A 27,863-nucleotide genomic window follows, 5' to 3' on the forward strand; every position below is an offset into this window, starting at 1 on the left:
TGTAATGAATGTACATTTTTAGATTAGTAAACAGAAAATCACAGAAATAGGTTAAATAAAAAAGATCATTTAAACTTTGAAAGAATTAAATGGTAATTCTTAAGTAAATTTTAAAAATATTCATGAATTACCTGGCTCCTTACCTTAATAAAAATATCTTAATACTTAATACCTTAATAAAAAAAAAAACAAAAAACTTTGAATTTAAATAAAAATAATATGGGTGGGAACTTCCCACTGGGAAGTAATAAAATATTACATTGGCAAGAATTAATATAATTTTTCTCTCTGTACTTAAAATGGGGAATTTCAGAAGCTTTGTTATAAAAAAGTTATAAAAACAAATCAGGCTTGAGTAAATCTTTGTGACTCAAAGAAAACAGCGTTTCCTATTGTCTCAGATAAATAAACACGTAAAGAAAACCGAAAAGAAACCATAAACTTGATCTCAGCTTTTAAAATATATATTCAGTGCTTTTTAAAATCCGCGCTCAGCACAAGAAAAAGGTGGCAGCTCTGCCTAATCAGCTGTGTACCTTCGATAATTTCGCTGAGAGTATATCGAAGTAGGGTATTAAAAGGTACGTAAATCAACACTCCAATTAAAATCATATTTGATCAATTCCTTCAGCTAAACCTAAAATATCCCATCTGAAATGATCACAAATAATAAATTGAATTATCCAAAGAACTTTACTCTAATTATTAGTTAATAAACCCAAGTTTCGAGCGTGTACGCTCAAGTGAAGGGTATCCAGCAATCGATATCCAATAGCCAATAAGCTCCGACCAACAGCAGGCGATGAAATTCTGAGTTTTGTCGTTTGTCGTGTGCTTTTACCCGAGTAGCTTTGGTCTCGGCCGGAAAATTTGTAGAAAATATCACACACAAAAAATAATAAAAAAATGTACGGATTTTTGTAAAACACGATTTACCACAAAAAGACAAGACACGGGGATCAAGACTCTGGGTGCGCGGATATTTTGTTTTCGCCTTTTCCTACAAAAGTGCTTGTAATTAAAAACTCGGCCAAAAACGAAACGCAGCGCTACGAAAACAACCAAAGACAATAACAATATAATAGCAACAATTCGCGGCGCGTGTGTGTGTGTGTGTTGGTGTTACGGGGTTGTGCCAAAAAAGAAGCGGAGATAAACAAAAGAACCATTGGAGGACCGTGTTGTTCTTGTAAGTCATGTAGTTTTATGTAATTCATTTTGTTTTCTTTTGTTGTTTCTTGGAGGGCCAAACAGCTGTGGCGTTGCCAGACAGCTGGGTGTTTTATGTAATCTTGAATTTTTCTTAATTACTGGCTAATTGTAGTGCTTCTATAATTGTTACAGCATAACGGGGGGAATTATTTATTTTCTTGCCCATCAAGGGGGAGGGTCATGTAAGGTTATCGATATATCGATTGCGACGATGCCTGGCAGCACTGCCAAGCAGCTGTAACCATTTTTATTTTTATTATTAATTTTTCAATACATTTTTAAGTTCCGAAAGTTCAAATAAAAAATTGTATTTTTAACGTAAACAAAACTTTTATTTTAAAAACAAAAAAAATTAAATCAACGGAATTGTAAATTTAATTTTCTTACAATATCAACATTATTTTTAATAGAATAAATAATTGCTGCTATAAATTCATAAAAAATCTTAATTCAAATTCATTTTTGATCCACTAGCACTATCGATGAATCGATATATCGCCTTTTAAAAACATCGATTGTGACTCCGATGTTGTTGAACATTTCATCGCAAAATTCTGTTACTCTCTTAAACTCGCGGGACCGCAAGCTCGGAAAAGTCAAGGAAAACGGAAAACAGAAAAACACGCGAGCACACACAGGCCCCTTTTTAGTCAATCTGGATATGAAAATTCAATCGAAAATAGTGCAAAAATAGTTAAATTGTTGTTCAACCAAAATTTTCAGTGATGTCGACAAATTAAACGAGCTGTATTTATGTGAAGTGTTCCAAGCTAATGAAAATCCGAAATTAAAGCCTGTGCATATATCCTTCAAAGGAATTTTCGCACGTAAAGAGTAGCACCCATCATCATCTACGTCACAGGCTGCGTGTACGTGTGAGAGTGCTCGTGTGTGTGTGTTTGTGCACCCCCGGAAATGTAACACGCACACTGGCGCAGTGGGAAAAACTTGCACCTGAAAGTTTTCATCGTCGTCGTGTATCCATCCGTGTTTTCCCCTCATCTTCGTGCGCCTGCTCCTTCTCCTGCTGCGAAGAGAGGCATTCGGAAGGCAGCTAAAGGTTAGTTTTTTCGCTTTTTCAGTGCACAACACAACACCTGTCAAAAATTGACATTTGAAATTCTTGGTTTATTTGCCCCAGTTTTCATCCAGGGCTGGCATTATCTACCGTTAGGTGCGCGCAGTGTGCGTGTGTACGCGTACGAGTGTTCGTGTGCGTTTTGCGAGTGTGTACGTAACCAATTGGAACTGGGGCAACTGGCAAATACGGCAACGAATCGGCGGAGCAAAGCAAACGCCGCAATAAACCCCTAAAAATTCTCCAACCCCGTGAAAACGCGAGAAAAGCTGGGCAAAAAAGCTGAAAGCTGCTGCTGCTGCTGCAACTTGGCCCAGTTACTTTGGCTCTAATTGCAGACGTGATAATAGAAGTGCACACAACGCACCGAAGCAGGGGAGGTAGCAAAAGTAACAGAAACAGCAGCGGCACACACAGCATAAAGCATACAGCAAATAAAAACAAACTTCGTTTGCTAAAGGGTTTTTCAACCAAATTCTGTTTGCAGATACTAAACACAGACACAGCTAACTGCATCTCGGCCAGAGATGAGCCGCTCTTCCCACTCTCGAGAGATGGTAAACAAAGGGCTCGTTCGCGTTTTCGGGGTTGGGAGCAGGTTTATAAACTGGTTCTCAAATTAACACTTGCCCGTAATCAGGGGTGGGTTTTTTAAACGATTTTTGATGTTACTTCCCTTTAAAAAATAGTATCCCCGAAAAGTTTACCTTTAAAGTCAGAGCTTGCTAATTCATTCATGATGATAAATTGGTGACCAACAAGATTTTACGGATTATGGGATCTTAAGTTTTTGTTAAAAAACAGTTGGGAAGTAACTTAAATCATAAAAGATATATAGAAAAGTTTATTAATTGAAAAATCTTTGAAAAATGTATCTGATAAGTTTTTATTTAGGAACTCCTTAGTTTTTCTTGAAATACTCCTCATTAAGAACTAAGCATAAAATGAGTGTTTTAAAGAGAATTTATTTATTGTAAGCTAAAAGATCTTTACTATAATATTCATTAAAAAAGTTTTAAACGTTTATAGCAATAGCTTTGCACCTCCTGTGCTCTTTCGTGTCATTTTCGGGGAATGCCCCGATATCAAAATATCGGCCCCATCTCTAGTCCAATCCAATACAATCCATCGTCGCTCTCTTGAGGCTGAGCCAAGCAGTCTGTGCTTTTGGCGGCACATTACACTTGTTTACTTTTCAAGTGTGTGTGTGTGTGCCAGTGTTTTGTGTGTATGTGTGTGCCACGGGGGCGTTACTGTCATTGTTGTTATTGCTGTGCGTTCGTCGTCGCAGTCGTCGTTTCTTCTTCGGCTATTTTTTGGGGGTCGCTTTCGTCGTCTCGTTTGTAGGGCAAAATTATGTATTGATTATGCCAGCTTTATTTTCCTTCTGCCAGGACTTCGTCTCCATTTTCTTTCGTGGATGGAGAAGGAGTGGAGCTGATACTGGGGCTGGACTGGGGCACTTGCGGTTGAAATTTTCATGCCCGAGTGAGCCATTTCATTGGCACAACGATTTTGTTGTCTCCGCATTTAACTAATTAAGCCCCGCTGCCCGTAGTCAGTCCACACTGGTCTTCCCCCTTTTGTTTTTCCTCCGAACAATAGACGTTTTCCGGTCGCTCAGCCCAAAATGAAGTGCGTGTCCAGGGACGGATAGCGGACGTCGGCGGTAAGCACTAGAAATTGGATATTGTAAAACACGGAACGAAAATATTGATATATTTTTTTTTTAGGTAAAATTGATGTTTTTCATTGAAATTCGTAATGTTTTTGTATCTCCTTATAAAATGCGCATAAGTAGGCTACAGAATGTACAGACCTTAACAAACAAGTTATTTAATAAAAGTGATTTTGAACACTGTTTTAAATTATTTTAAAATTATATATTTTTAACATGTATTAACAAAATAACAAAAAATTATTATGAATATGTACATATATCAAATTTTTAGTTATTTAATCGTTTGAATCTTAATAATGTCACCCAAATTTATGCAATAGTTACTTCCCACCGAAGCAATTATTTATTTTATTTAAGTTATTTATCAGAAAATGTTAAAGAAAATAATTTTTAAAAGTTCCTGCTGTTGCATTTTACATATTTTCCCCCATTTTCTTGTGGTGTATAAATATATGCTGTATAGTTTGTATGCAAAACGGGCAGCATATTTGACCGACATTGGGAACGGCCAGCACAGCGGGCTCTGAAAATCATTTGCCCTCGGGGGTGGCTTTGTAATTGGAAAAGCGATCAATTGTAATCCCCCCAGCAGTCTGTTTTCACTTGAATAGCGCTACAAATTTAGAACTCGCTACCCCATTATCAGGCCATATCTACACACATTTATTACTCATGCACAAAATACGAAACGCAAAAGTTTAGAAAAAATAACAACAAAATTTGGTGTGTGTTATTTCTGTTCTGTCGCTTGCCAAGACTCTTTTTTTTTATCAATAATATGATTGATTGCTGTTCGGCTGTTCCCCACAACACGCACTGCACATTTTATGGCCCATTTTATCGCGGCTTTTTTGTTGTTAGCCCGATATAAGGCGAACGTGGAGTGATAGTACCCTTTTTTGTTGGCCATAAAAGTTGGCCAGTCTCATAGAAACGCCATTACCAATACCATCAGTCAGTTTCTTGGCCATAAAACGAGCTAAATTGGGGACTCTTCTGTAAGCAGGAAGTATATCAATAATTGATTATTTTGTTTAAATATATTTTTAGTAGTCAAATGTGATATTATTTATTTAAATCCTATATTTTCTCTGTCCATTATGAAGCAATAATTCCGTATTTATAGCCATTTGTATAAATCCAACATTGTTTTATTTTCAATTCCTAATTTTGAGCCCCATCTAAAAATGACTTGACTTTGACCTATATAATTGTGGTTACTATAAAGTGCCTGACTGACCTCATTTTTGGCAAAGCTTAATACTAATATAAGCTGGAAGTGTGCAACTCATTTCACTTTCAGCTTTGAGGGTAAAAATTTAATTTTTAGAATGATTTTGTGATGAGCTGGCGGCGCGACAATCGGCCAAACGGTCAGCAGCGGCAAAAATGTATTAAGGGTTTTAAAAATAGGAAAATAAAAATTAATGTCAAAGAGCTATTGCTGCCTTGCTGCTGCTGCTGTTGCTGTTGCTTTTTCTCGCTTTCCTGTACGATTTATTTATTTTTAAACGCAATTACGTGCGGGTCTAAATGCTGGGCTGCGAGGGGCGTAGCAGGGGGCTCGTTTCCACGAACGCATGGCGTTGACATTTTGAACAAAACAACAGCAAGTGTTCAGCGGAAAATATGATGAACCTATCGTCGCTTCAACTATGTATTTCTGCCCAGCTAACATTTCCCTTTCTCTTTCATTATCTTTTCATTTGCCGTCGCCGATTGATGTTTTGGACACTCGGATTTCCCTGCTGGATTCCCATTCCGATTTCGAACTCGTCCCCCACCTGCTCCACTTTCTGTGTGCAGGGCATCTAGGGCAGCAGCGGAACTGAGGCGCAGCGGATCCGCCCAAGTGCAGCCTTAGAAAGCTTTGGTGCGGGCACCATGGACTCGCTCAAGTTACCAAAGGGTAAGTGTGTCCACGTTGGCTAAAGAGGTGTCATGAGAGGTCTTTGAGAGGACTTAAATGTTGTCACTGAGTTTTTACACGTATATCATAACAGTTTGATATGTACTCAGCTAGCACGTTTCGTTTTTGTTCTATAAAAATAGGAAAAGATAAGGAATAGCTCATTTAACCAAATCAAATTGATAAGCCAGGTCCCCGAAATGTATGTTTATGAGTCATTATAAATTGTTAGAAGCGTAGAAAAAATTATAGATTATAAACAGTAATTATATCTTGGAGTTATGTTAAGCAAATTATATCTTATAGATAAGAGTCTTGTTTACTTTAAAAATGGTGATTAATATAGATTAATGGGGATTTTACTTTAAAAATGGTGATTAATATAGATTAATGGTGATTAATACTAGATATTTATTCATTTCTTTAAGTAAGATAATATTATAAGCGAGACATTTAGATATGAAAAGTAAAAAACATTTTGTAGGGAATCCCAATATGTATTTAAAATAAATAGGGATTTATAACGTATCAAAGGATTTAAATATTGTGGTTCCCATTAAAAGAGAAATGACAAAATTACAGATTATTATCGGTGTGTCGCTCTAGTAAAAAGATGTCACCTTTTGACAGCTCATAACAGATTCGTTATTGAGCCTTTTTGAATAGATTTTAGACACTTATCACACTTTCCTAGATTTGTATGTCATACAGTAATATCTCTTAGCTATATTTTCCATTCCATTTTTAGCTTTCGAGCTTGAATAGCTCGCTTCACTCGTCATTCATGAATTTTCCGGGTTAGTGTTAGTAGTTAATAAATACACTTTATTTGTTTCGAAATTGTGAACGTCAAAAATGGGACAGTCCCATTCCTCTTTTAGAAAACACAAATGCAAGAACTGTATGTATTACACCGTTGTTTTAATTGTGATTAACTCATTCTTACATTCCACAGCCAACAGTGCCACCAGCAGTGCCAGCGGCAGCAACAGCAACCTGTCCGTCTCTACATCCGCGTCCGCGTCCGCCGCCACATCGCCCACATCGTCTGCCAATGCGGCGGGCGTTGGTGTTGCTGGTAGTGGTGGTGTGCCCGGTGCCTCCAAGTCGCCACCTGGACTGAGCAGCACTACACCGATCACCGTGAGATTTAATGCCAACGAGGAGTCCCTGGATGATATCCTGCAGTCCTTCCACCACAACAAGCACAGCCCCAGCGGCGGGGCCAGTGGCGGTGGCGATGCCTCGCCCACCTCCCATCTGCTTGGGATGAAGAACAACGGTCTGGGCCTCAACACGGGCATGGTGGTGGGTGGCGCCTGTGACTCGCTCTCAAGCAGTCCTTCGCAGCCCCAGATGCAGGGCGGCGGTCCATCGCTCTTCGGCGTAAGTTTTTATTAAAGATTTAATATCCGTATTCGTAGGGATCTTAGCTTCCTTTTATTTTCTGTCAAAATAACCCTAGTTTAGGTTGACAATTTGCATTGATATTCCAGTCTTCTGGCTTCTGCTAAAACCATTTCTGAGGGTCTTCCTTTCGTGAAATTTTCTCTTGAGCTTAAAAATAAAGTAAATAATTTCAAAGCAAACGCTGAACTAGAATCTAGACGCTGTTGGCAATGAACTCGATACTTTGTTTCCGTTCTGTTCGTCCCCTCCTGGTATCCACCGCATGCTTATCTGTTGTTCCGATAAAAGGCTTCGTAAATTATGATTCATTCTCATCCGTCGCGAGTCCAAGTTTGTCCGCAATTAAACATAAATTGTACAGAACGCGCCGGCATACGTCCGCCGATCGTCAACGAGTCTGTTGGTCACCAATTAGCAATTCGGCTGGCCAAATTAGTGGAGCACTTAGCTTTTGATTTCTGCCCCCCTGCCACAGTGCCGCAATCATTTCACTTTTTAGCAGCCCAAATTGGGATTGGATTTGGTTTAGGATTTTTGTTTTGTGTTTTTAATTTGTTTATGTAGTTTTTCGCTGGCAGCGGGCAGAAGATCGCGTCGCGTGTGTGTTTGTCATTCAAAGTGTGAGCTATTTTTGTGGGCCGGGCCGGCATAAATATGTGACCGACACGACGACGGACTGTTGCAAACGCGGAACGCTTGCCAAAATTTGCAACAGATGTGCCGCCGTCGATGGGCGATTGCAAAACCCATTTGGCAGTATTACTCACTGTTGCAAAATGTTCTTTTTATTCTCGGTTCACTCTCTCTCTCCTGCGATGCCATGGCTATGCTTATGATCAACAGAACGACGAAGTAAATCTGCGCAACAATTTCCTGCAAGGCGGTGGCTTCTTCAATCGCAAAAGGTGAGTGCCCAAAAGGCTTATTACATTTTAGTTACACTTTCCAAAAGGGGGTCTTAACTATTACGATGATTTTGATAATAATAATAACATAAATAATGTTTATGTGTGTCTTGTACACTAACCGAGTCCAAGTGTGTAGTTCAGAATTCGTCGTAACCTGATTGTTGATGTTGTTGTTGCTACATATGCGTCATAAACAAAATAAAATACACTTACATTTACATTTATACATAGTTCAGCACAATAGAAATCCATCGGAAGTGCATGCTTACCGACAAAATAATAAAGCTTTGCTTTTATTTTCATATCGCTCCCACTCCGATCATTAATATAATTTAACTTATATTTCTAATCCTCTGGAGTTTAGCTGTTTATAAAATTTATGAGCTTCCTCGGTGGATTTGTTTTAATTCTTAAGGGAAAAATTACAAATTTCAAACTTTTTGATAAGGCACAAAAATTCCCTGCTGGTAGTTATGTGGTGCTTAGGGAGGGACTTATTAATTTAATTTTACTCTGATGGCCATGTTTTCAATATTTTCTAGTCCCTTAGGCTCTTAGAAAACATATTTGCCAGATCTTAAGTGATATTTTCCTGTAATATCAACTTAAATTTACTTCTTAAATTAGGATATTTCCCGTTTTTTTTTCTCTTTGGCCTTAGGTTCGTTGACCGTTGACCCTTACAACAAATTACTTTGCCTGCAGTTTTGTGACTTTGATTTTGTACATGCACATACCTACATATATATTTTACCCGTATTTACATACATATATCCTGCGCCACTTGTGCATTTTTAATGCATTCTCGGCTGCAGCCGTCTGCCAATGGCCGTAAACTTGCCCGGCCGGCACCACGGTCTTCGTTCTCTCTCTCTCTGCGTTGCTTTTGTTGCTTTGTCACCAACTGCATTTACCCGCCATCGCCATTGCCGCCAAGCTTGTTGTTGTTGTTTGGAGCATCTGTGGAGTGCACTAACTGGAGGAGGATCTGAATCATCAGAAGCGGTGGCAGCGGTGGTGGGTGCTTTGTTTATGCTGCCTACTACATGCAACATTTCTATTCATGCCCTGTAGCATCGTAGGTGGCAAAGGTATGTGCGATTTGTAAATATTAATGCAAGAAGTCCTTTGATTTTAAAGCTATAAAACTTTTGGAAAATAGGTCAAAAGTTAAAAGACATTGGAATTTGTAAGAAAGATTCTTTAAAAAAACATCACAAAAATAAATTTCAAGATATTATCTTATTTATTGCTGCATACTTCTGAGCGCCGTTTCTAAAGATTTCAAACCCACAGAAATTTGTTTACATTTCATTAAATTTCTTTTTGTATGATTACCGAGTATATCCTAGTCGGGCACGCGACTTAGGTGTTGTTAATTTGTTTTACCATGCCAGACCGTCTGCAACTTTTAGCTCAAGTGCCGCCCCGTCTGGCTGAGTAGGCGGTACTGCCGGGGGTAGTGGTTATGGGGGTTGAGGTTGCTGAAGGGGTCTATCGTCAACGGGACATCAACGTCACGAGGCACGTCCCGGCCGAGTTTTGTTTTTGTGTATGCTCTCCATTTCCATTTGCGGCTTTTCCTCGTTTCTCATTTTAAATATTAACGAGAAGGAATAGTAACTACAAGCAAGCCGAAATTTAAATACCCTTGATTTTCTTTAACCGACTGTTTTTAAATGAAATTCTTTGTTCTTATTATTATTTTATGGCTGGATCAACTCGCCTGATGTTGTTAGAGGGTTAAATTTACCTTCTTTACACTTTTTTATTTAGCTTGTTCAAATTACCATACTCTCTGCCAGGGTAAATCAAGCAAGTCAAACTTGGATTTGCTACCTGAGATGTTACCTTCATTCCCATTTCCCTTCTAGACCTCAGTACCTCCCCCCTTTGACGTCATTGCGCCTGATTCGCTTTATTGATTTTCGTGAGCTGATATCGTATGCACGTGTAGTATGTATAAATGTATGTACATATATCTATATATACGTTCTTAAAGACAGCTTTGCTGTCCGATTTTCAATTTTGCCGTCCATCAGCCTTAACTATTTTGTGTCGCCTCGTTTTCCCAGCACTCTGTATGCACGTAGAGTTGCCTCTGTATTCCTGTATTCATTTCCGTTGCCTTTTTAATTAAGTTTCGAGGGCTAATTGCATTTTATAATTGCATTTTTCAACACTGTCGCTATCGCACCAGCCTCGTGTCGATTTTGTTGCTGCTGCTGCTGATGGGGGGTAGCTTTACCGTTGCCTTGCCGATGCTCTTGTTACGCGTGCCCTTATCAAATGGTTCCAGACTACAGATACCCAAAGCAAACCCATCCCGTCACAACCCCCACTTACACTGAAAGAATCTGAAAGTGTCAGGCTAATAAACTAATTACTGACTTCTTTCCTTTTCCTGATTAATAGATTTCTAGTATCCCTACAATACAGCATGATTTATATGCTATCTGATGATTTTTCTGTGAAATTCAGACTTCCCAGTTAATTCTCGCAGTGTAACCACCTCCTACCATCAACGTTGTTGCTGTTTTTTTTATCTATTTACACTTGTACACGTTTCTTGCATGTTTGTTATACACACATTTCATCATCCTCCTCGTCGTTGTCGCCATCATCATCTGCAGCAGCAGCAGCATCAGAGTCATCTGCAGCAGCAATCAGCCAGAATCCTGGCGTAGTAGCCACCTACATTTCGCACTTCTTAAGAGATGCTCATCCTCATTATCATCCCCACCTTGATTGCCTGTTAGGTTGACTTTAGCTTAAAAAAAATTCCATGCAATTTCATGTCGTACTCGGTGGCCTTACAGTTTGGCATGCACTGTCGTCCAACAATTAGCGTAAGCGTGTCGAGCACAAACACAAATAACTAGCGGCAGCAGCAGCAACAACAACAGCAGCGAAACATAGGCATAACGAATTGATACACATTTGAACTAGTTTAGTCTTCTATTAGCACACATACTAGGTACTCTGGTATACTCTCGTATTAACCCCTTGCCGCCCACCGTGTCGCGTCTTAAGCCACGTTTTTCTTTTTCGTTCTTTCGGTTTTCCTTTCGTTCTTTTTGGGCCATTTGTTTTCGGCCTTTTAGTTTGGAAAACAACAACAAAAATACAAAGATAACATGTCGCCTCAGTGTCAGTGCAGCTGCTAAAGAAAGTGTTGGATTTCCCTTTCAATCGAATACCATCAAAGGATTAAAGTGTGCTAACAAACCAAACTAACAAATCCAAAGATATACTAAGCTGCCGCCTCCTCCAAAAGCTAAACCTTCGCCAAAACAAACCAAAAAAATATATAATTAAAAAAACAAAACAAAAATAAACTTCCTAAGCGAACAGCAACTTGAAATTTTCATTTTGATTGGATGTCGCCAAGCCACCACCAAACCACCAGAAAAAAAACAGTACTCGCCCCACAACCACCAACCACCAAAAGCCACCAAACACCACCACCACCACCAATTGCAACCCACACCATTTACCACAGCAACAGCAATCCTACACCAAGCGCCAACAACAACAGCAACATATCTGAGAAAAATGTTTATTCAAAAGAATATAAATAATACCAAAGCAACGTCCGAGAATGATAAAGTAATATAAAAAAGGAGCAATTTAGGATTTGAGTAGCTAGAGAAGCAGGTTTTTAGAATAGGATAGGTTATGAGATCACTCACAAAAGTATTTAAAAGTCTTAAATGAAAATTTCTTTGCATAGTCCGGGCACATATTTCAATTTCTTGGTATAAGAAATATAGAAAATTGTCTTACCATGTGTTAGTTTAAAATTGGCTAATCGAAAGCCATTAAAAAAGTGCAAAAAAGTATGCTATAAATATTGCTGCTGTTTCAAAACAATTAAAGTTTGGTAAAAAAAAGTTCTAAAATGTTTTCTTCGTTGCCAATAAGATATTTCCAATCGGTTAGTCATAAAACTGAATTTGTCATGCTTTTGAATACCGTTTTAACTGATTTTAAATCCCAGAGGTGCCAGTTTAGGTTTTAAAATAACGTATAGCATACTTTTCGGCGTGTCAATTCAATTTTTAAAAAGTAGAATAATCAAAATGTATAGTAAATCCTTAATATACAAAAAAATTATAGGTGCAAGGCCACGACAAACTCGTATATCCCGTAATAATTCCATAGCCTATTAATCCAAATACTTTTATCAGTTGTTCAATGTTTCGTTTGTTGATATATACCTTCATATTTTTCATTTTCGAACGCCGGGCGGCAATGGGTTAAGCGAACGAACACCAAACTAATTGCATTATGTTTACCTAGACTTAACCGAATCCGAAGCAAATCCTTGAACAAATTGCTCCTTTTTCATAATGCAAAGAGTACAGAACCGACTCACAATATCTCAGAACCCAAAATCATCCACTGAAATTGCCAAATTGTTGTAAATGCCTCTTCATCTTGTTGTCCCTTCTTCCTGCAGTTGCAGCGGCCTGCCGCCGAATCTCAATCTCAGCAAGCCGCCCCAGCTCCACCAGCAGCAGCAGCAGCATCAGCAGTTGTCGCCGAACCTGAGTGCCCTGCACCATCATCACCACCAGCAGCAGCAGCAGCACCATCACCAGCACCGCGAGGGCGGAGGATCGCACAGCCCCTCGTCGCCGGGAGGAGGACTTGGTGGTGGCGGAGGATCGCCGTACAACGGCTCTCAGGCGGGCTGCAGCAGCGGCGGCATCTCGCCCATTCCGCAGATGTCAGGCGTGTCGCCCAAGTACCGCCGCAGCATATCCTTTCCCATCAAGGGCAGCTCGCCAACGGCCTTGTACGGCGGCGGGCATATGGACGGCATGGGGGGCGGCCACATGAACATACCGACGCTCTCGATCGGCAACGGAGGCGGCGGTGGCGGAGGATCCGGTGGTATGGTCACAGCGGGAGCCACTGGCGGCGGAGATGCTCCTTATATGGGCAACAGCTATGGCAATATGATGACGGCCAACGGGCAAATGCACCATGGGGGCGGTGGCGGCGGTTTGGAGAACTCGCTGAGCGACTACATGCGCGGCATGTCCCTCGGAGGAGGTGGTGGCGGCGGCGACAATGCCAGCAATCTGGCCCTGCTGCAGGACAGGATGCGCGTGATGGGAGGCCCCAAGCATCTGAGCGAGGCTGATGCCATGGCCATTGCGGCCAGCGGCAACGATCCCTCTGTCTACCTGAACGCCCTCAAGATGGGCTCGCCGTCGCGTCTGTCGCCCCACTCGCCGCACTCCCCGATCCAAGGCGGAAATGGAGGCAACCCCGGCGATGGTACGGCCCGATTCTCGCGGAAGGTATTCGTAGGTGGTCTGCCGCCGGACATCGACGAGGATGAGATCACCACATCGTTCCGGCGCTTCGGGCCGCTGGTCGTCGATTGGCCGCACAAGGCCGAGTCTAAGTCATACTTCCCGCCCAAGGGCTATGCCTTCCTGCTGTTCCAGGACGAGGGCAGTGTGCAGCAGCTGATCGACTCTTGCATTACGGACGAGGACAAGCTGTACCTGTGCGTCTCCTCGCCGACAATTAAGGACAAGGCCGTGCAGATCCGCCCGTGGCGCCTGGCCGATGCCGACTATGTGCTGGATGCGACCATGTCGCTGGATCCGCGCAAAACTGTCTTTGTGGGCGGAGTACCGCGTCCCCTCAAGGCCTTCGAGCTGGCCATGATCATGGACCGGCTGTATGGCGGCGTCTGTTATGCTGGCATAGACACGGATCCAGAGCTGAAGTATCCCAAGGGTGCTGGCCGTGTGGCCTTCTCGAATCAGCAGAGCTACATCGCAGCCATCTCGGCCAGATTCGTGCAGCTGCAGCATGGCGACATCGACAAGCGGGTGGAGGTGAAGCCCTACGTCCTGGACGACCAGATGTGCGACGAGTGCGAGGGCCAGCGTTGCGGCGGCAAGTTTGCGCCCTTCTTCTGCGCCAACGTCACCTGCCTGCAGTACTACTGCGAGCACTGTTGGGCGGTGATCCACTCGAGGCCTGGACGCGAGTACCACAAGCCGCTGGTCAAGGAGGGTGCCGACCGGCCGCGTGCGGTGCCCTTTCGCTGGTGTTAACGGCGGCGCTGGTAGGCCGCGCTGCACGACGAGAGACGCCTCCAGAGGGAGCAGCGTCACCGGTTGTTGGACGCAGCGCTGGCAGTGCCCAGAATTAACACAGAAGCAGCAGCAGCAGGAGAAGCAGGTTCAGGACCAGGGTCATCGGAGGCAGTAGCGCCGGGAACTTCAGCACTGGAGGGACGCAGGAGAAACTAGTAAATTAGTAATTAGAAACATCACAACACCACACACACACACTCAACTACCCGGATACCCAAATACCCGGCCACAAAAGACACTTTTTCCCACGGGGCTAAATCAAGGTACCCACTTAGGGTACAGGTGTCCCGGCAACAGCCGCCAGAGTCTACAATCCATGGGAGAAGTCGCGCAAAGACGAGCTCCTGTGGCCGACCGCTAGAGCCCTCAGAAAGCAACGTAGTTTTTAGTTCGCGTATATATTTTTATCCGGCAATCGGGTTCGTTTTAGGTCTATATTTCGTATTATCCGGAATCTATTTTTTTTCCTTTTTTTTTTTCGATGCCAGCACAGTATTTTTTTTACTTTATTTTTATATTTCAAATTTTTTTAGTTCGTTTTAGGGGTTGCCCAAGGCGTCCCAAAGATGCCATTTAATCTCACAATCAAAGACCACCAAAAATCAGAAGAGTAAGGGAAGAGTTGGTCTTCCCTGCTGTAGTCAGCCAAAACCCTCGCAAAAGGCTATATCTATGATAAACCCCAAAGCTTAGAAGCCATCATCTTGCATGCCAATCTCTCGAGGCTAGTCCTAAAATTATAAGTGAGCTGGAACGTACGGCTTTTTTGCTTGAGTGATGATTTCGTAAAGAAGTTCCTAAATCGTGACAAATTCTTTTCAGTTTAATTTCTATGAGAAAGACATGCAAAAAGACAATATGATGGCGAAATGTCAGACATTGCAGTGCTATTTCTTACTCCACGATTGGTTTCCTAACCTAAAACAGAGACAACACCATATCATATCGATATATATAGATATAATTCTAAATGCGATATATTCTTGATAGACGCATTTTATTTTTGTTGTTGCAAACATTATAATTCATGAAACTCTACACTGGGGATACATCGTATATATTCTTTTTCCAAACCCAATATATGCGATGTTTTCCACATGATGTCAAACACGTTGCTATCCTCCTTTGATTACACTTGTGGCTTGTGAAAATCGTAAAAAGCAGCTCATTGAGACACTTAAATCAGCATTGGCTATCCTCCGAATCTTGACTAAAGATTTTCTCATTTTAACCATATTTACACTACGATTTTCACATGCCTTTTTTGTTCGAATGTAATGCTCCATATTGAATGAAAATCGGTTAAAGCGATAAATCAACTAAAGCGATAAATTCATACACTGGTAAATTGATAAATCTATACACTGGTAAATTCATACACTGATAAATTATTAATTCGATTAAAGCGATTAATCGGTAAACTGATAAATTAATAATTCGATTAAAGCGATTAATCTGTAAACTGATATATTAAAGCGATAAATACATTGATAAATTGATAAATCGATTGTCCGCAATTGATTCGTTCAAAATCGACACTCAGCGAAAAGCGACGGCTCATTTTTAATTTTAAAATGTAGTCCCCATCTCACACACCCCACACACACACGTTCATAACCAGATGTAACACACACACTCACACCTACATCAATTGTTTATGTTTATGTATACACCGAATACTTTGTTTGCATTTTTTTGCCAAATGGCATGACAAAAAATAATAAAAAAAAGATTGTTATATAAAGAGTAGGTAACAACTAGAGTTGTCGATCAGTCAAATTGCTTGTGTTCAGTATTATGATTTATTTATGTTTTTTTTTACCGTCATTATTTGCCTTAGTTATTTATAAATTGTTTGTTTTTTCGTTGTACAATTTATGGCTAAGGCTTTGATTGCTGCGAGCGCGGGACAGAGGGCTTAACTCCCGATAAAAACATATAAATGAATATATATTAAACCAAATATATATATCTGTAATTTGTAATGTAAAAACAATTTTTATAAACGACATACACACATCTATTATAACTATGAATACTTGTATTAGACAAACTTTTTATATAGAAACTTTTTGTATAAACTTTTTTTATTACTCTTATGGTTATATATATATATATATTCAAAGTTAGTTTAGTCCAATAACTGAAGAGGTAGGCGGAAGAAGCTACGATTAATAGACGTGCTATAAACCATCTAAAGGAAATTTAAATAACATATACAACTTATGTGCAATACTAATTCGTATTAATAAATACCACAATATAAGCGATATGTATCTGTACAGACATATATGCATGAATGATATAACTGCAATCGTATAACCAAAGTAGTCAAATATTACGATCTGCGATCTCCGCTGCGTTAACTAATTTGCATGCGTTTTTGTACATGCGATCGGAAGCTAGCTCTCCCCCAGAATCAGAATCAGAATCGGAATCCTAGGCAAAATCAAATGGAATATCTCTAGACTAAGGGCAATACCTAAGGGAAGTTTATCAAAATGTAAAGCAAATTTATTTTGTAACTTATACGAAACCAAAAAAAATTGCTACGGTGCATGAGGCAAACTATACGATATTTTTTCTATATGCTACCACAAAAAGGAAGTACTAAAGTCTTAATTCAACCAGACAGGAAAGCCCAGTCGCTTTGGACTTCTACCAAATATATTATAAACAAAAACGATAGTCAAATCTATTAGCAAATTTTTGCTCGCGCTTTCTTTACATGAAAAATAATAAAACAAAAAGCTAATTCAAGTCATGCAAAGTTGTAACTCAAGTTGATCGCGTGGCACTTTCAAAAAACAAAAAAACAAAAACGTTTATAGCAATTTTTCTAGAATTTTTATATTACAATGAACTAAACCAATATGTATCATATACTATATATATACTATATTTTTTTGTAAACTGCAAAACAAATTAATTAGCATTAGTTTGTTTTAGTTTTTGTATTTTTGTTAACTCTTTTATTTTTAAAAAATTATCAAAATAAAAGTGTATTAAAATCGGAAGAATCTACACAAAGACGAATACCAATAAGCCCCAAATTAAATATCAAATACAGCAAGCAGCCTGCTCTATGTAGTGTTAAAGACAATTTTTGCAAATATTTAAACAAACGCGTTGTTCTAAAACTTTCAAAGTAATGAAATGCTAGTCTTTAAAGAGACAAAATCTGTTACAAAGGGAAAAACACAAGACGGAAGCGGAAACCGAAAGGCGAGCCGCTAATCGTTAATCGGTGAATGGCTATTTATCGATAACCTTGTGTATGTCATGATGGTGTTTTTTAAATGTAGTAAAATTTAATATTTTATAGATTTTTATACTTTTATATAACATATATACTTTATACTTTAACTGTTTACCAAAAACTTAACGAAAATGTTACAAAAAACGGCTAAAAAAAACTTTAAATGTGCTATAAATGAAAGTAACTTATCAAACAAAAAAGTTGATAGAAAAGCTGAGAAACTCCTTACGGCAAACCGCTCAATGTTTTTGCCGCTAACGAGGTGTTATGGCTTTTAGGAATCTGGAATCTTGCGTAGCGTGCTATATAATAAATAATTCTAGGCAATCAGTTCTGTTCCGTTTTGTGTATTCGGTTTCGATTCGATTCCCAAAGACATTTAATTTTTAGCCCACTTCCGAGCTTGAATTACGGATAGAATGAAGTTGGACTACTGACCGATTTAGTTCGATAGAGAATCTTGTTATAGGTAAATGTTTATGTTGATTTTGATATGGATCCTAGTGTTATATATACCAATTACGGAAATGAAAACTTGTACGCCTAATTCTTAAATATATTTTTGTATGTTTTGTAGTTGCTAGTAGTTTCCTGGTAGTTTTAAAATAAAAACAACTGCGTTGAGACATTTTTATACTTTGTTTATTCTTTTTATACATATACATATTATATATTCTTAATAAAATATGACGACAGAAATAAATATTTGATATATACACTTTATACAAAAAACAAAAATGGGAAAAAAGAAAAACTAAGAAAAAAAAAAGTTTTTTGAAATTAATAAACGGACATAACGTGAATTGTGTTTTATTTATTTTTATATATATATCTTGTATGTACTTTTTTATAAAAACTGTAAATAAATAAATCTTTTAACTTAGCTGAAACCACAGAAATATGACAAGAATAAACTGTTAGTACATACAATTAAATACTTAATACGAAAGACTCTGAAAAGGAAAAGTATTGAAATTCGAACTTATTAAAAACTTAAATATGTTAACTGAACATCTAAACAACCAATTGGTCAATATGTGTTTTTATACCAAAACAAAAAGCGAAAAACGAAAAACAAAACCAAAATGATTAAAAACAAATACATAAACGTAATTATATGAAATTTACACGTAGTACAATTCAATAAACTTAAAACGTAAACGCTAAACAAGTGAATATTTTTGAAAGAAACCCACAAAATGCTTCAAATAATTGCCAAGGCAGCAAAGTAACCAAACAGTAACGATAAATAGAGAAAATACAACCTTGCGTAGTGCAAAATAATGCAAATTAGAGCCGCGTTTTGATTTCGCCTAGTGAAAACTCCTCTCTAAAGTGAAATGGAATGGAAATACTCTGCGTTTCGGGACGGTTTTGCTACCCAGTACGTAGTTGTCGGAGAAATTGAATTATTTTTTGAGTATTTTCATAGCACAATTTTTGTACAGTGTATGGTTTGTAGTTAGCGAAAGAACGAATGTGTGTAAACCAATCGCGTTTTAAATAGAAAATTTTTTAGTCTCCAAAAACGATGTGAACTCAATTTCAATTTTACGCTAATTGGATCGAAGCTTGGATCGCCGCGAAGGGAAAATAGTAAGAATAGAAAATTTGCAAACGACAAGGTTATTAATGAATATTAAAAACAACATTCGGTACCTTTTAAACATAATTAATGAATTTTATAAACAACAAAAAACCAAAAACCAAATTGATACTGAGAAATTGTAGCCTGTAAAGCGAGTGTTTCGCACCCGCACTTCCATTTTAATTTTAATTTAATCTTTTGTCGCCTTCGCGTTAATTATACAGCGACGTGCGCGTTTACATATGCATACTCTATATATATATATATATACATATGTACATATATATAATGTTTAGTACTTCAAATAAACTGAAATTGAGCGCCCTTACTAATGAATTCCTTTTAGCAAAATATTCAGAAAAAACAAAACAAACAAACCAAGCAAAGGCATATAATTTTTTAGCATTATACAAGTGAAAATATAACTGAAAACTGAACAAAAAAAATAAAAAATAATATAAATAGTAAACCGAAAAGTTGGCAGATATGAAAACTATATAGTGAATCAAATAAATATATATATACATATATGACACGTAATCTGTATGAAGCGTATGAAAACCAGAAACTAGCGAAATATTCCATATTTTATAGTCATTTTCAATAAACGTAATTTTTTAATTTTTACAAAATTGAAGTTTGAAAACAAATAAAAAAAAGATAAGAACCCAATGAAAATAAAAATCAATACAAATATTTGTAGTTTTCTAAAACCCGAGAAATCAATCTGAAGGGGTAAACACTGATTAAAAGTAAATAATTGTAAACAGTTTCGATTTCCATGCGTGTTTTTGCTCCACAGCGTTGAAGCGTTTTCAATTAAATTAACGGAAAACCAAATACCAATGTTTAAACAAATGTTACGAAGCCCAAAATAAAAGCAGACCATAGATAAAACGTATGTACTAAAATAAAGTAAATAGCAATGAAATAAATATATGTATTAGACGCATATGCAAGAAGTTTGCCCCCTAACTAATGAATCTCTCTCGAAAATTGAAACTGTAATAGCAAACCCCAATATCAGCAGTACTTGCAACGCAATATTTCCAAGGAAGAAGGATATCGAGTCCGAATAAGCAAAAACCAAACCCAAATCCAGCAAATCAAATATGAAATAACAAATAAAATACAAGATATGTAAGCCCCTATGAAGGGAAATATACATATAGGATTATATTATACACAAGATATATTCAAAGCCCAAATCGTTTTCTAATGCGCCTCACAAGCATCACACTGTGCGAAAAAACCAAACAATCGGCGTTTGTATTTGAAAATGTGAAATTGGCACACAAAAAACACACCCCACACACACCAATTCACACACACACCCAGTCCCTGAGGAAAAATGCAGGTTATGGAGCAAGTAAATAAAGCATAAATGGCAAAAAAACATATATCTTCATTCAAATAAATAAAAATACTTTTTCTGGAATAACATAAAAACTGTGTACTTTACTTTTTTGGGTGGGAACTTTGTGGACAATGTCAACTAATTGATATTCTAGATTTTTTTCATGTTTTAAATAAATACTTATACAAATATTTTTGATTAATTTCGATGTTTAAGAACACCTTTTATACCCTTTCAAGGTTTTAACATTTCAATCAAAAGCTTACAACGCAGTGCCATTTCACCCTATAAACTGTAAATATTCTAAATCAGCCTAAACAGCCGACTATATCTGGCCCTGTTTCGTTAGGACACAAAAATGTTGCTTATTTTAAAAGTTGTTATTTACATGAATAAAACTGTTTAACGTTTTTTTTTTTAATTTCAAATTTGGTGTACAGATTTAACTTAATAAATAGGGTAAGGTGGGGTAAAGCCGACCTAGTAAATGGTTTTGGCTATAAAATGCTTATTTTACATCGGATAAAGTCGTTATATATACCAAATTAAAGGTTAGACTTTTGCGCAACGTTCTATGCATTGCATTTTATTCATACCTTTGAAAAGTTTTGAGATACAAGCGTTTTACGAAAAAGTTCATTTTTGCTATGTTCAAAAATGATGGGGTAAACCCGACCGTCTATGTTTTTGGTTGATTTAGTACAGATATAACCTAAATATAGGTTTTGCAATGATAAATCAATCAATGTTATGTTATATAATGGTAATAAAAGATAAAAGAATTAAAAAAATTAAAATAGCAAAATAATTAATCAGTATCATCTGATTCGCTGCTCAAATAGCTTGCTGGCGTTTTTTGGTTCGAGTTGAACGTCTGGTTGGCTGCGATGTTGATGGGTTTGGTGTGATTGTGGTTTTTTTTTTGGATTTTTTGCGTCAGGATTTACCCCACTATTTAGAGGTCGGATTTGCCCCACCACGTAATTTTTCATAAAAACGCAATTAAAAAAGAAATTATGAAAAAAAAAATGAACCAAACTTATATGCACTTTGTAGGACTTTATTCAAAGAATCTAAATCCACTTACCTTTTCATGCGATAACTTTGACAAAAAGAAATATCCTGCAGTTAATTATGCACAAAAATGAAATTCAAAATTGTGAAAACAAACTTGTTGTCGTTTGACCATCTCAATGTTGACTAATAAAATGCTGTCATACCACCATTTACATTGTTTTCGATGCTCTACACGACAACAATAATATTATTTTGCGTAGTGCTTCCGATTTTCGAAAACAGAGGGAGGTCGGGTTTACCCACACTGTCGGCTTTACCCCACCTTACCCTACTTTTTGACTTAGTAATGATTCTTTAAAACTTTTATTATAAATATCAATCTGTTTTTATTTAAAGAATTGGAATATTTTAGGTCTTTTTGAAGGCATAAGCCTAATAATAAATCATTTTGTTAATTTTTAAACTCTAACAGAACTGCCACAGAAAAGTTCTCTAAATTTAAATTAATTGGCTTAGCGATTTATTTTCAATTTCATTTCTCGTTCCAATTGCAAACTGCAAGGGTTTACAAACTTCTGCCTCCCGAAGAATTGTTTTGTTCTTGTTTATGTTACGAATAAGAGTTATACTCTTCTTAATTTTAATATTAACGCTATTTATTGCATTTATTAAGAGCAGTGCAAGATGGTCTAAAAGATTGCAATATTTTTTAAGTGGTGTGTACACTTTTGTACACCATTTTGCCATAAATGGTTTCGGTTTCACGACTCTTTCGTTGGCTTTCATGTAGCTAGAGATAAAATAAATAATTTAAATAAAATCAATAAATTTTTTACTTGCCTTTGGAAAACTGCCTGAGGGGAATTCTTTGATTAGCTAAATGTATGTACCATTTCTTTGAGGACTCAAGAATTGTTTTTATAAACTCGCCAGCCGTTTTTCAGTTGGTCAAGAGTAACGTGACAAAACTTATTTATTCTGTAAAATAACCCGAAATAAATTTCAAATTTCAGATCTGGCAGCATCGAGGGAGTGTCACCTACCTCGAGCGGCCCCAATCTTATATCCGCACTGTCGGCAGCCAGCGCAGCTGGGGGAGGCGGTGGTGGCGGAGGAGGAGGTGGCTCCGTTGGGGACAGCATCAGCAGCGGTGGCGGTACCTGGAGGCTTATCAAGGGCAAGGTCTCGCAAACGATCGAGGAAATCAAGTCTGCCAAGCATCCGACGAGCACGTCGACGATACCCATTATTGTGGCTGATCCGCCATCGACCGGCTGGACCAATCCCGATCCCGATTCGGACACCGAGTGCGTCACCTTCAATACGTCCATTAGCGAGGAGCTGCCCCTGGATCAGGAGCACAGGCAGAACTCTGACTCGGACGCGGAAGCCGAGCTGCTGCAGCTTGACAGCAGCAGTTTGGGCAGCGGGGACGTTGGAGCAGCTGCTGCTATAGGATCGGAGCGATCGCGCCTGCGTCGGGGCCTGGCACACATTCGGTCCAAGGTGAAGGCCAAGCACCAGGCGTCGGCTGCCATGACAAAGAAGGATCTCGGATCCGGGTCCAGCGGCACAGTCCCAGGGCCACAGCCGCAGCGCAGCGGCTTCCTTCGCCGGAGAAATGTGGTGGAGGCGGGCTGTGAGCCGTCCACCAGCCAACAGGCGGAGATTCCTATTGCGAGCGGGAAGGTCAAGAAGAGGGGCATCCTGTTGGCTCGCAAAGACGTGGAGATTGAGTCGGGTGTGGAGGTGCTCGAGGACATGATACCTGTGACAGTGCTGCAGAGGGATTCCTTGCAGAAAGCCATAAAACACCAATCGCAGGATGAGCAGGATGCTGGCGCAGTTCATAGCGAGTCGGTGAGTGCTCTTTCGCTTGCCCTGGATCCGGACGTCAAAACACAGTCCAGCCGGAACTCATTCAATGACAGTGGGACGCAGAAGTCGGCGCGCGACTCGAGGGAGAGCATCTTCACCAGCTTCAGCCAGGTTAGCGCAAAACTATGGCGGGAGAAACATCAAGGCGCCACGGCCTTCGCCCTGCCCGTCCTGCTAACTTTCTTATTGGTCATACTGATGATCCTGCCGGTACCCGACTTCCTACGCGGCGTTTTCGCCACGCTACTCTTTTTCGTGGCGATGGATAGCTGGGGCAGCCGCCTGCATAAGCTGCTGGAGCATCTTCTGCTGTCTACGCACCCGGAGCGAGACACCTTTGTGATACCGAACTACAAGGACATGCCGATTTGCGAGATACCGGCGGTGGAGGAGCACAAGACGATCAAGACGTACGCCGGCTGGATGAACGAGCTCAGCAGCTACGATCCCAACACGTTCTCCTTTACCCTGACGAGATCCGTGTATGTGCGCCTCGATGGATGCATCCTCAAGATGTCGGGCACGAATGCCAGGATTCCCAAGCGTCGCATGTGGAACGAGCCGCCCATCGATCGCAACAAGATCCTGTTCACGGATCACCGGTCTTATGACCTCAGGGACTGCCGCATCGAACTGCTGCCCCTGGGTTTGGCCAAGAAGCGGTGAGTCTTTCGGGGGTTTTCCATTGCTCCAAGCACACTCTAAGGTTTTTTTATTGACAGGTTCTTCAATCGCAAGTATCCCATTCAGTTGATCATCAAGAGCAGTCGGGATGTGCCCGAGGAGCTCAACTCCGCAGAGAGCCACTCCGATACCACTATTAAGCCAGAGGCCAAGGAAACCAAAGCTGCCTCTAATTCAGCGAGAACGCCACCGGGCGCCGAGGACCAGGACAAGCAGGTGGACTTTGCGGCCACGGTGATGCAGGCGGATGTAGGTAACCAATTTCTGCCTGAATCTCCCTTACTAACCTCTACTTGCTTCCATATTTTACAGTTGCAGCAACTGCAAAACACCGTTAACCCGGACAAGGAACTCACCGAGATCACCGTGCCCTGTGGCGACGAGGTGCGTCTGCTGCTCTTCTCGCGCTGTGACCGGGAAAAGGAGGACTGGTATCGCCGCTTCTTGGCCGCCAGCAAGGGTCTCGTTCACGAACAGGATCTCCAGGTGCCGATGGCCCGGTTTGTGGAGGACACCGATCTGCAGGCTGCTGCCGCCAGGCAGGCCCTGCATCTGGTGGCCTCTGGCCTGGGTGGGACCAGCGCAAAGGTGAGTCCTTAGAGAACTAGATTTCAGCTACTAATAACTCGGAACAGTCGAAGGGCAAGGAAACCGAGGATAAAACCGATGAGGCGAATCCCACTGATGAATCCGAACAGCAGACACCCGATGGACAATTTGAGAGCATAACCGAGGAGGATCTCATCGACCCGCCAAAGGACGAAAGCTTCGATGGCATGATTATGAGTGCCAATGTGGCCAGGAATTCGCCAGATTATGTGCGATTCATGGCTGTGTATCAGGTAGGCGCTCTCGGGACTTTAGATTGCTTTATTTTTAGTTTATTTTACATTTTTCGTTTGTGTTTCCAATTGGCTTTTGGTAGAAAGCTTGTTCCCAGCGCACAATTCCCGTGACCCGAAGTTCAGTCGGAGAATTCTATTCCGAAAAACAGCGCCCCAAAAAAGTATGTTTATTTTATGTTTTTATGCTTTTATTTATCCCTTATTGTTTGTGGGATTTCGGGGTTAAATGAGTCAGAGAGCTACAGCCTCCTCCTTGCAGTCTCGCCGTGCCAAACGCCAGGAGGATGAGCTGTGGAAGGGCATTGACCAGTCCCTGTTCCTGGGGCCATCCGGCAGCATTGTGTGGGCAAATGTTTTCCTGGGCCGCTTCCTATACAGCTGCCTGCATGATACTATGCTGCACGAGAGGATCAAGGATGTGCTGCAAAAGAAGCTGAACTCCATCAAGGTGAGGGATCTATTCAAAGTTTTAATGAGAGTTTATAACCTGCTCTATCTTTAGCTACCCAGCTTCATGGAGGAGGTGGTAATCACGAATATCTACATGGGCCGATCTCCGCTGCTCTGTCATCGCGTCTCCCAGCCCATGCTGGATGAGCGCGGCGTTTGGATGGATGCAGATATCACCTACGAAGGATTGGCCCACATTACAGTGACCACCAAGCTGAATCTACTGAGGATTCGTGGTAAATCCAAGTCACCAATGACTGCCGAATCCGCCATGTCGGCCGCTTCATTTGCGCCCGAGCTGGCGCCGGATTTGCGCAGCAATACGGATGTGGGCAGTGAGAATGTCATCTATGACAGTGACGCCGAGAGTTCCGGTGGCTCGTCCACGGAATCCGAGAGTCCACCGCCGGGCAATGCCCAGGAGAATCCCGCTGGGACTGAGTAAGTATAGAAAGAGTTTTTCTTTTTGATGTAACCAACCTTCTCCCCTTGCAGATTCTTCCAGAATTCGCCTGGCAATGCGCGGCGCATCTTCAAGATTGTGGATCGCATAGCCGCCTCCAATCTATTCCAATACGCCACCGAACTGCCGTACGTGCAGCGCGCCATGGAGAACATGAACGCGAACATCACGTTGCGCGTAGATCTCAAGGGTATGGTGGCGCGCGGCACCTTGAACATACCGCCACCGCCCTCCGATCGGGTGTGGGTCAGCTTCCGGGGACCGCCACGCCTGTGGATATCCACCAAGCCCCAAGTGGGCGACAAATCCGTCGACTGGTCGATCGTGACCAATGTCATCGAGAGCAAGCTGTGTGAGGCTGTTAACAAGTTTTTGGTCTATCCCAACATGGTGGACTTCTCTGTGCCGTTGTTGAGCAATCCCAACTTCGATGAGGATCCTCTGGCCGCTGGGAATTGAGGACCAAGGGCTGGTTGGGGACGATGAGCGATGAGATATGATCTATCTCGATTTATGTATTGAATTTAACACAAAGTGTGAGCGAGATTTTCTAGGTTTATTTTTTGTAAACTCCAAGTTTAGCTTAGGTCTGCGATCTCTGATTCCAAATGCGATAAGTAGAGAGATAATTCCAAAAAGAAGGACAAGTTTCAAGGCGCTTATATTTTTGATCACACATTCTGTTCACACTCCAGGAAACACACAATCCCAATCCAGCTTTATGGGCTTGGCTACAATAATTTACACAACTGAGATAATATCGGAGGATTAGCGGGCAAAGGTGAAGGGGACTTAGAATACATATTTATATAGCATATAGAATATGCTGCTAATACAGCCGCTCTGTGAGGTCATCACGACAAGTATTCCAATAGCATAATGCAGGCATATGTATCCCTAACTATTCTATATACGAACAACTACAATATACAGCCTCTATTTATACACACACTATATATTCCAAGTAGCTTAGCGATAGAGTGCGTGTGATTTTTAAACAAGAAAATCGAATTTTATTTGCGACTTGACGCGATCCGTATGTACTTAAAGCGTTTCAACTATTTAAAATACTAGTATATGCTAGCGAGAATAAGCGGTGGGGGTACATTCTATATATCCGTACGTACATTTTGCCAAATAAGAACAAAAAACTATTCCGTTGGGTTCCAATTTTATGCAACTTTAAGAGACAACTAAGAAATATATATCATTTACACGGTTGTTTTTTCCAGGCTAACAACTAAGTACTCTAAATCATTTTAGCTACAGCAGAAACCAACGTCTATATATACAATTTATTTATGGAAAAAAATACAAAATAAATGATAGCGAATTGCTAGCACATCTCCGTGTTTTTTTATTCAAATTTTCAGGCGGTTGAGCTTTAAGCTCATGTTATGGATAACATTTAGTTAACATCGGTGTTAAGCTTATAACATTTCCACCCGTTGTTGAATACTTTCCAAAGCTGACTGCTACAAAAGGCGGAAATAAATCTGCAAGGAAAACCTATATATTAATGTTAATTTTTATTTGTTTACTTATTTTAGGGGAATGTTGTTTTTTTATATTATGAATCTTCAATATCTAAAGAATATTTTGTCAAAGTTTCACATCAATTATAACAAAATTTACGAAGTTTTACTAGTTGAACGGAGGTCGTGTCGTTTTCATTTTATGGGTATCAATTTATTTATTTTATGGGTATAAAAAATTCAATTTTGAAAGTCGGTGACACATTAACTCGAAATCTATTGGACGAATCGTTTTGCAACTAAGCACATAAATTCTTAAACCAAGATTTTGACTTCCGGTTTTAATAAAAAATCTGGGAAAAATGTTATAAATAACAAGAAAGAAAGCTAATTTTGGCCAGCCAAAGCTTGTATACCCTTGCAGGTAACAATTAAAATATATCATAACTAAGCCAAAAATGCATTAATTTCGATTCGGAAAGCAGTTTTGTGTTAGTTTTTTTTTAATTTAAAAAAACTGCATA

The 27,863-nt window shown here is 39.9% G+C and overlaps 1 protein-coding gene across 7 annotated transcripts; it reads left to right on the forward strand.

The window, feature by feature from the left end:
- Nucleotides 1-809: 809 nt before the first annotated feature.
- On the forward strand, nucleotides 810-27,208 carry LOC108078734 (translational regulator orb2). 7 transcript variants are annotated; one of them, XM_041775442.2, is made up of 13 exons: nucleotides 810-1,189; nucleotides 1,687-2,272; nucleotides 5,778-5,880; nucleotides 6,836-7,266; nucleotides 8,134-8,195; nucleotides 22,558-24,084; nucleotides 24,145-24,355; nucleotides 24,419-24,694; nucleotides 24,742-24,948; nucleotides 25,032-25,112; nucleotides 25,187-25,399; nucleotides 25,454-25,842; nucleotides 25,897-27,208. In XM_041775442.2, the coding sequence occupies exons 3-13, from the start codon at nucleotides 5,856-5,858 to the stop codon at nucleotides 26,321-26,323; spliced, it is 3,849 nt and encodes a 1,282-aa protein (XP_041631376.1). In that variant the 5' UTR covers nucleotides 810-1,189; nucleotides 1,687-2,272; nucleotides 5,778-5,855; the 3' UTR covers nucleotides 26,324-27,208. The 7 variants fall into 7 exon arrangements, with proteins under 7 accessions (XP_041631376.1, XP_041631375.1, XP_017028226.1 ...); XM_041775441.2 differs by lacking the exon at nucleotides 1,687-2,272 and having other exon boundaries at nucleotides 811-1,189; XM_017172737.3 differs by lacking the exon at nucleotides 1,687-2,272 and having other exon boundaries at nucleotides 812-1,189; nucleotides 25,211-25,399.
- The last annotated feature ends 655 nt before the right edge of the window (nucleotides 27,209-27,863 follow it).

The sequence above is a fragment of the Drosophila kikkawai genome, chromosome 3L (genome assembly GCF_030179895.1).
Source record: "Drosophila kikkawai strain 14028-0561.14 chromosome 3L, DkikHiC1v2, whole genome shotgun sequence".
NCBI lineage: Eukaryota > Metazoa > Arthropoda > Insecta > Diptera > Drosophilidae > Drosophila > Drosophila kikkawai.